Here is a 9,093-nt window from a genome sequence, read left to right as displayed (position 1 = left end):
TTTCCTACCTCTGTTAAAATCAGCTCCGATGCACGACTACGGTAGGTTTGTTTTTTATTATATTTTTTTTAGGTGTTCCTTTGTGCCTTTCCAGCCTCGGGGAGGGGCTCCATGATGCCCGGACGTTTCAGATTCCACTGGTCGATCCGTCTTTGCCGGTCCCGCTGCGCTGCCTCTGGTTCGCCAGACGAGCTGCCAGTATTCCCAGCAGCACCAGCACCGAAAGCAAAGCAATCCTTCTGCTTCCCATCAGCCTTCTCCCCCTTATCTCTCCTTTTCCCCTCTGCCATGCCGTTGCCACCATCCTCCTCCTCCTCCTCCTCCTCCTCTTCCTCCTCCTCCTCCTCTTCCTCCTCCTCCTCTTCCTCCTCTTCCTCCTCTTCCTCCTCCTCGGGTTTCTCAACATCCGCCATGTCCAGCTCGATCGGGGCCTGCTCCGGCCCCGGCCCGGCCTCCCCCCGGTCCATCTCCACCCACATGGGTCCGGGAGGAGGCTCCAGCGGGGTGTAGTGAAGCATGGGCTGCTGGAGCTGGCCGTCCGGCTGCAGGGCGAGGCCGTGGTGCTCCGGGTGGAGGTGCTGGCCGTGGTGCTGCAGGTGATGCAGCGGCTGCAGAGGGTGCTGCATGGGCTGATACTGCAGCGGCAGCTGCTGGTGGTTGTGGTGGAGGAGGTGCTGATGCTGCTGCTGCTGCTGCTGCTGCTGCTGATGATGCTGCTGCTGATGATGCTGGAGGTGATGATGATGATGATGATGATGATGATGGTGCTCCTGCTGGTAGTGATCCACGATCTGCTTGTCCACGTTATGGACACACTCCTTGGCCTGGTTTTTGAGGAACTTCTCAAACTTCTTGGAGGCCTTTTTGTTTGTCACAAACCAGTCCTGTTAAAAAGAGGAGGTGGGGTCAAAGCAAGTCAGCAGGGGGGCGTTTCTCCTTAAAGTCATCCTGATTTTAGAAACAAGGTTAAAGCTACTGGTTTTCAGACATGTCCGATACCAATTCCAATACCTGCCTTATCCTTTTACCTTGTTACTATCATCTAGATGGCTTATTTGCATAATAACACATCATTCAAATGATGAGGAAATACATTAATGCATCTTTATTTAAGTATTTTCTTTGATTAAACAAAAAGTTCTTAGCATTATTACAAAATATTACTTAAAAGGTGCTCGAAAGAGTGACTGTGGCTCAGTGGTTAGCAGGTCCGTCTTTCAATCAAAGAATCGGTGGTTCGGTTTACAATGTAACTCTCCGTTAACGGCTGTTCGCTCTGTCATTTGAATTCGGAGCAAGAACATAAGACATAAAACATAGACGTTCAGTATAATAACACAGGTGCGCGGTTACCTGCGAGTGGACGGAGTTGATGTGGTACTTCACTCCGCTTTCGGAGTTGAACTCTTTGTTGCAGATCAGACATCGGTATTTTCCAGCCTCAAAGTCGCCCTGAAACCAGAGCATTTAATCACATTTCCGTATCAATATTGACGTCACTTTGCATGGTTTCTTTTACCCTCATGGCTCTTCTCAGAAGCTCATTTATTCTTTTATTAAAATCTGTTTCAGAGAGAAAGAACAGAACGAGCTGACGGACCCTCGTGCAGAGTCCCAGGTGAGCTTTCAGTCCGGACACGCTGGTGTAGGTGGAGCTGCAGCCCTGAGGACGACACGCATGAAGTCACGTTACGAGTCCTGCACTGTTGGAAAGACACTTAAACGGAATACCTCGTCCACAAAATGACCCATTTTATATTAATCACTAACTAAACTAATTTTTAATTCTTGAAAAAATATGAGAAACGTCTCGATGAATTGGAAGTAAAAAATAAAGTGAGCACACCACTGAATAAATGAGACTCGGACTATGTTGCACGAGTTCGCAAACTGATGTTTTTATTATAGTTTTGTTGTTAAACACATTTACTTCATCAACGATTTACTCCTTTTTTTCCCCCAGTTCACAGTGGAGACGACAAGGTAACGCCAGGCGAGTAAATTATGTACAAGTAGTCGTTTTGTGAGGGAACTATTCCTTTAAAATCAGATTCTGTGATTTAAAAATGCAACATTGTGACAAAAATAAATCTAAGGGTAAAAGAAATATGACATAGAAATACTACAAATACCGAGATAAATACAATGTCAAATCATGAACAAATAATTGAATTAACAAAATAATTCGTGGAAACACAGAGCGCACAAACAGACTATAAATGTATCAATTTCACAGCACGATATTCTTTCTCCTCACGGCTTGAAAAATCATAGTTCATATCTTATTACGTTGAGACCCTTTCAATGACCAGGCTGTACACATATCATAACCACACAGCAAACATTTATACAAACACATTTACATAAACAAATCCATAAAACCGTGATCTGAACCCATCCCACCAGATACCGACAGGATGGTTTCTACCTGGTTGGGACAATGGACCTTCCTCTGCAGCTTCACCTCGTTCTTCCACTTCCTCAGCACCTCCTGGCTGAAGGCCGGCAGGCCAGGCCGCGCGTATTTCAACTGGGAACAAGAGCCAGTCATACTGGGACATTAAGAGGGGATGTTTCCAGGTAACATTTTGGCTGGCCATAGTGTTTGTGATTTTCCTGACACACAATAGAACACTCAATATTCTGTAATAAAGGACGGTATGGTGAGATATTACAGAGTAATGCTGTCGTTGATTGTTGTTTGTCTCGTCTAATGTCTAATGTATGCACCTTCCGCCCAACTAAATTCCTCGTCTGTGCAAACATTCCTGGCAATAAATGGTTTCTGATTCTGAGTACTATCTGAGTAATAATCCCAATTTTTGTATGTGTATATATATATATATATATATATATATATATATATATATATATATATATATATATATATATATATACATACATATATATATATATACACATATACACACACACACATATACATACACACACATTGTTGGGTCAGCCGAACTCTTTGAGACAACCCCCTCTCACCTTTTTGTCGTCTGGCACCAGGTCCGACTGAAACTTCCTCTTGGGCCAGTCTTTGGGCAGATCGTTGTTGGCGATCTCGGCCAGGTGGAAGTTTGCCACCTGGGCCGACACCCGTTGCACGCGGCCGCTCGCTGTCCTCTCTGGGTTCGCCTCCCTGTGGGCCTTCAGGGCCTCATCTTCCTCGCTCTTCTGCGGCGTCTGGGGTGAACAATTTGTTGAGTTTACGAGCAACTGAACGCTTCAGAATCATCAGATTTTAAAACATGAAAATGAAAACACTCACAGGCGCGTGCTCTGACTTCAGGTGGTACTCCAGACCGGCTTTGGACTTGTAGGTTTTCCCGCAGTGAGAACAATTCAGCAGCATCTTCTCCAGCTCGGACTCCTCCTTCCCACACTTCTTCATGTGGTACACGTAGCCCATGATGCTGGTGAAGGCAGCACTACAGCCCTGACAAGAGAAGAAGAAGAAAAACACATTTCACCCTGGATTCATCATCAATTCTTACTATTTATTTATTTATAAATCTCCCATTTTGAAGTTTCACCTCTTTAGAGCATTTTAATTTGCCCAGTCTCTTCAAGATCTTACGCAGTTTTTCTTTGATGGCCCGATCGTCCAGGTTCTTGCCGTCTTCTGCTGACGGCTGGAAAAAAGAGGCAGCGAGGAACATTTTGTACGACGCAAAGGAACACCTTGACTTTAATAAAGGCTTCGCTCATCCAGAGGAGGACGATATGATAATGAAATGTTTAGAATCTGCATGACTCCGTCTCTTCGACGAATGACAGTCCTACGATGTCATCGATGAATAACCAGAAATAACATTTGTGGAGTAGATTGTGCTTCATTAATACAAAAACATTTCAACCTGTGCAATATAAATACACTGTGAAAAATAGTTATATTTATTTTGTCTGTATATATATATATATATATATATATATATATATATATATATAAAATAGTTGGTTATTGTAGACTCTGTACTGTTTTTTATTTGTATCACTTGTTTTGATTTTTACTATGTCTCTTGTGTGCACTTTACCTCGTTTGCTGCTGTAATCCTGTAAATTTCCCCACTGCGGGACTAATAAATGATTATCTAATCTAATATTAGCTCAGTAAGCATCCTCTGCAATTGTACATTTCTTCCCAATCTGTTTAATTTTCTTATTCATTTTACTTTATTGACATTATTTCCTTTTACTATTATTATTTGATATTTTTCCTGTTATTATGAAGTGTATATGCATTTTATGCTGGGTCAACATTCAAAGAAAATTTGACTAAAATATGACCAAATAAACCAATAAAATAAAAGCACCACTTTAAATCTTGTGTTTTACAGAGATGTGATAAAAAAATCTTAGAAACAAGTCATTCAGAATAAAAAAAAGAAGCCTAATCAATTAAAGACATCTTCACAGATTGTGCATCTTTGTATCTGAGGAGATAATTAAAAATGTAAAAGTGTAAAACTGGAGCACAGCAGAGGAAGAGGCTGGAGGTCCTACCAGGTGGCTGTGATCCGCCATGACGTGATACTTCATCCCTGTTGAGGACTTCAGCTGCTTCCCACAGTGCTGACAGGTGAAGGGTTGCTGCACAAACACATTCAAGTTACGTCATATGTGCCTGTTTTTATACAGAGTGTGTATTTAAAGCACTACAGACGGGAAGGGATCTTTTTTTTTAATCTTTTTTTTTTTTAAGAAGAAAAATACAAAGAATTACAATTTCAAATCTTCCTGCGGCTTATAATTCACACTTTGTGTAGAGTGCTCACCAGTCTGCAGTTCTCCATATGCTTCTTCAGCCCATCCACAGTCTTCCTGCTCACACTTTTACATTTCGGACATGTGACTCTGCCTTTGGCCACGATCTGGAGCTGCCAACGCTCCTCTGGACTTCCTAGTGGGCGTCGACAAAGAAAAGATCTCGTTTGACTCAGTCGAAATGTTTCAGGAGGAGGAGCAGCGAAGGAGGTCGGAGTTCTGTTTATGACTGCAGCACGTTGATGGTCATTTCTTTATTATGATGATAACAACACAGACGTCTCACCCGGAGGATACGTAGGAGGCTCCTTCTTGGTGGAGAGGACGGGGGGCTTCTGGTCCTCGCTGGGGCGGTCCGTCGAGGCCTCACCGACACCGGCTGCATCGGAATCTGAAATATGTTTTATTAGGACACTCTTTTGTCATTTCATGAAAACAAAACTAATTTAATATCTTCATTTAAGTCTGAGAGAAAAGAAATGATGTGTCTCATCATCCAAACTATCAAACCCCCTACAGATAGATTATGCTCTATTAAGAGATTACTATATTAAGAGATTACTATACTAACAGATTACTATACTAACAGATTACTATATTAATATTACCATACTATACTAAGATATTACTATATTATTATACTACTATACTAAGAAATTACTATATTAATAGATTACTATACTAAGAGATTACTATATTAATAGATTACTATACTAAAATAATACTATATTAAGAGATTACCACACTATACTAAAATATAACTATATTACTAAGAAATTGCTATACTAAGAGATTACTATACTAAGATATTACTATATTAATAGATTACTATACTCGTGCTGTTCCAGTTTTTTAACGAATCTGAATAATAATAATAATAATAATAATAATAATAATAATAACAATAACAATAACAATAACAATAACAATAACAATAATGTCTCACTCTCAAGCCGCTGAACGTGAGACTAGACGTAACTTACAGGAGTCCCGGCCCTCTGGTGGCTGTGAAAAGCTAGTAACCGGTGGTGTTCGCTCCATCTCCACTCTTAAGACTTTCTTCATGTTCAAGTCTTCAAAGATAACACGTAAACCACAAATGAAATCTCCAGAAGTAAAAACAACATGTACAAACACATAGTTATTCACACCCTGAGCTTCAGATGTCGGTGTAACGTGGGTGAATGCGTACCGGGTCTCCAGACGTGGCCTCGGTCTCTGCTCGTGGTGCTCCATCCCGGGTCCCTGCCCGGATCCCGGCCCGCGTTCCAGACCTGATCCTGGCCTCGGTCTCTGTCGGCCGCCCACCCTTGCTCGGGACCTCGGTCACGGCCCGTCATCCAGGCCTGGTCCGGCCCCCTGTGGGCCTTCTCCCTGCCTGGGATCCACGTCTGCTCTTGACTGGAGTGTCCCGCTCGGTCCCTGCCGGAGTTCCAGACCTGCTCCTGCGGTCGTTCCCGACCCGGGGCCCAGGCGTCGGGGCCCCGGTCCCTGCTGGAGCTCCAGCTGTGGTGCGGAGGTTGGGGCGGCTCCCTGCCGGCCTCGAGGCCTTGAGGCCACGCGTCCTTTCCCACCAGTCTCGGAGGCAGCCTTGCGGTGGGCGGAGCCATGGACCCTGGGTCCGCCCCATTGGCCAGGCCACCCGATGATAACACTGAGCAGCTGGTGGTTGGGTAATCTACGGTTCCTATGGAAACACTCTGGAGGTCCTCATACCTGATTAAAAAAACAATACATCAACAAGTATTTTCAGAAATGACAATGAAACGTTATTTAAAAAAAAGTGCCAGCGTGGTGCATTTAGGGGGATTCACTGGCAGAAATGGAATATAGTTATTAATCAAAAGTATGTTTTCTTTAGTGTTTAAATACCTGAAAATAATGTTTTGTGTTACCATAGCCGTTTGTCTTTGTGTTACCATAGCCGTTTATCTTTGTGTTACCATAGCCGTTTGTGTTACCTTGGCCGTTTATCTTTGTGTTACCTTAGCCGTTTGTCTTTATGTTAACTTAGCATGTTACCTTAGCTGTTTGTGGTACCATAGCGTGTTACCGTAGCCGTTCATCTTTGTGTTACCTTTGTGTGTTACCTTAGCACGCCACCTCATCCGTTTATCTTTGTGTTACCTTAGCATGTTACCTTAGTTGTTTATCTTTGTGTTACCTTAGCCTGTTACCGTAGCCGTTTATCTTTGTGTTACCTTAGCTGTTTGTGTTACCTTGGCCGTTTATCTCTGTGTTACAAAATAATGTTTTGTGTTATCTTAGCTGTTACATAAAAAGCTACATGACTGACTTCTATTCATCACCATCAACTTGTTAGATTAAATATTGTAAGTATAAACAAACATAATAATCCATGACGTTACACCAATTTAACACCACCAGACTACAGATCATTATTACATAACGTGAAGCCGGCTGGTCGATAATAACGTCTATTACCTCTTCCTCCCGTACGTTCTTTTCATCTTCAGAGCGTCTTGGGGTTGAGCTTCGTCATTCTGAAATCATTCAACAACAGAACTGTGAACCGGCGCTCCAACATGTGGGTTACATGTTGTGTACTTGTATTGCGTCACTCTCACCTTGGGAAATCCAACTGAATTCAAGTCACAGACTCTTTCTGGTAGTCGCTGAACTACTGTCAGGAGGGAACATTGAACTTGGTTAAAATAAAGAAATCAGAGAAACGGAGGCAGTGAAAGGTTTTCGGAATGGCCTGCTTCCTCTTTACCTGGACACGGCACCCCACCTTTGGGTTGGGACGGGACAGATTTCCGTTTCCTCGGCACATACAAAGGTGACATGTCCCCTCCAATGTGCACCGGGTCCATCCTCGGAGTGAAAACACCCCTCGTAGAAATCACCACTGAAAACACAGAGAGAACAGTTCATATTTGATTTACTAGAACGCCTCCGACTTGGTTACTTAATTCATAATAATCTACATTTCTATATATGTTTGTGATACACAAAATACAAGTAAGTGTTCTGATGAATAAATGAAAAACAAACAGATGAGGTTGTGGCAGAGAAGAGTCATGTTTCAAAGATCCTGAAACGCTAAACAGAGATAAACCACGTGACACAAATAGTCAACAATTTATGTTGTTTGATGGAGTGAAGCGTATTTCTTCAAAGCAACGATAACAATTAATGACGGCATATTCTATTCTTAACCATTCGGGATCAATGCCTATTCTTAACTATTCGGGATCAATGCCCATTCTTAACCATTCTGACACAGATGCATAGTAAAGTTCTGCGTTACATTTTGACAACTTTTGATTAGAAATCATAAAAATAAATAAAAGACAGGGGTTACATAAAAAAACCCTGAAATGATGATTTGCAATATATTAAGTATTTAAAATGATCCCCATTTATTTATTTTTAAAACACATGCATCACTAATCATAATCCAGTAATATAATATATGCATGATGATTTCACCTTTTGGTAGAGTTTATTTAATTTAAGTAATTACAACAACAAAAAGATTGCAAAGTAGGATTTCTCTGTGGTGGGTCTCGCAACAGAAGTGTTAACACACGGAGAAGCATGTCTCTGCAGCAGCAGCATGCTTTACATACACGTGCTGCGTTTCCATCCCGCGTGACTATGTGAACGGGGTTTTGTTTTTGTTTTTCTGTGTGCGTGGATGTGTCTCATCATGCAGAAGGCCAGTGACCTGCTGCTTTAACGGGTAAAAAAAGAAAAGAAAAAAAGAGGCTTTCAAAGAACGACACAGAATGTAGTTAAAGTGAACGATACATTGCAATATATATATAATATTAGTATGTGTTATGTATTTGGACTAGCCGTTCCAGTAGGTAAAGATCATCATCGTGTGGATTTAATAGAAATAAAATAATATATATATATATATATATATATATATTTTTTTTATGACGACGGGGAGGAAAACACGGGAAGCAGCCTCGCGAGCTACCGAGCTGTTTTTTCAAGGAGACATTAACCTGTCCTCTCCGTCTGGTCATTGTTTCTTAACGGGAGGAGGGAGAGACATGCAAACGACAGCCTACCGTCCTACAGTTCACTGCCTCTGCAAAGACGGTTCTCCTCCATGTCTTCCGAGTCTGGAAGCCCCCAACCCCCAATCCCTCCGGCAGTGATACCACCAGGGAGGACGAGCATGAAGCAGGGCCCGGATCCGGGAGTTAAACAAAACTCTTTTGATGAACAACAATAACAACGCGTTGACAGCGTCTCGGTGTGAATGAAGGACGCACGCCGGCGTTGTTCGCCACACTGTGTCAGTATGCTTCTCCGGAGGAACGCCCTCCTGCTGGAGGG

At 42.4% G+C, this 9,093-nt stretch overlaps 1 protein-coding gene across 1 annotated transcript in view; it reads right to left on the bottom strand.

Moving 5' to 3' along the window:
- LOC306734343 (uncharacterized protein) overlaps positions 1-6,839 on the bottom strand; it is a gene marked incomplete at both ends in the record, with an annotated part of 7,296 nt that extends 457 nt beyond the window's left edge. Inside the window, 14 exons of the mRNA XM_079215701.1 lie at positions 405-650; positions 789-884; positions 1,354-1,452; positions 1,601-1,663; positions 2,429-2,530; positions 2,995-3,192; positions 3,278-3,445; positions 3,543-3,641; positions 4,513-4,599; positions 4,785-4,909; positions 5,060-5,164; positions 5,757-5,846; positions 5,966-6,489; positions 6,796-6,839. Coding sequence (XP_079071827.1) covers positions 405-650; positions 789-884; positions 1,354-1,452; positions 1,601-1,663; positions 2,429-2,530; positions 2,995-3,192; positions 3,278-3,445; positions 3,543-3,641; positions 4,513-4,599; positions 4,785-4,909; positions 5,060-5,164; positions 5,757-5,846; positions 5,966-6,489; positions 6,796-6,839 — 2,046 coding nt within the window. The remainder of the gene's footprint in view (positions 1-404; positions 651-788; positions 885-1,353; positions 1,453-1,600; positions 1,664-2,428; positions 2,531-2,994; positions 3,193-3,277; positions 3,446-3,542; positions 3,642-4,512; positions 4,600-4,784; positions 4,910-5,059; positions 5,165-5,756; positions 5,847-5,965; positions 6,490-6,795) is intronic.
- Positions 6,840-9,093: the final 2,254 nt, after the last annotated feature.

The sequence above is a fragment of the Taurulus bubalis genome (genome assembly GCF_910589615.1).
Source record: "Taurulus bubalis genome assembly, chromosome: 3".
Classification (NCBI taxonomy): Eukaryota; Metazoa; Chordata; class Actinopteri; order Perciformes; family Cottidae; genus Taurulus; species Taurulus bubalis.
The sequence above is the reverse complement of the archived record's forward strand: the minus strand, read 5'-3'. Positions and strand labels throughout refer to the sequence as shown.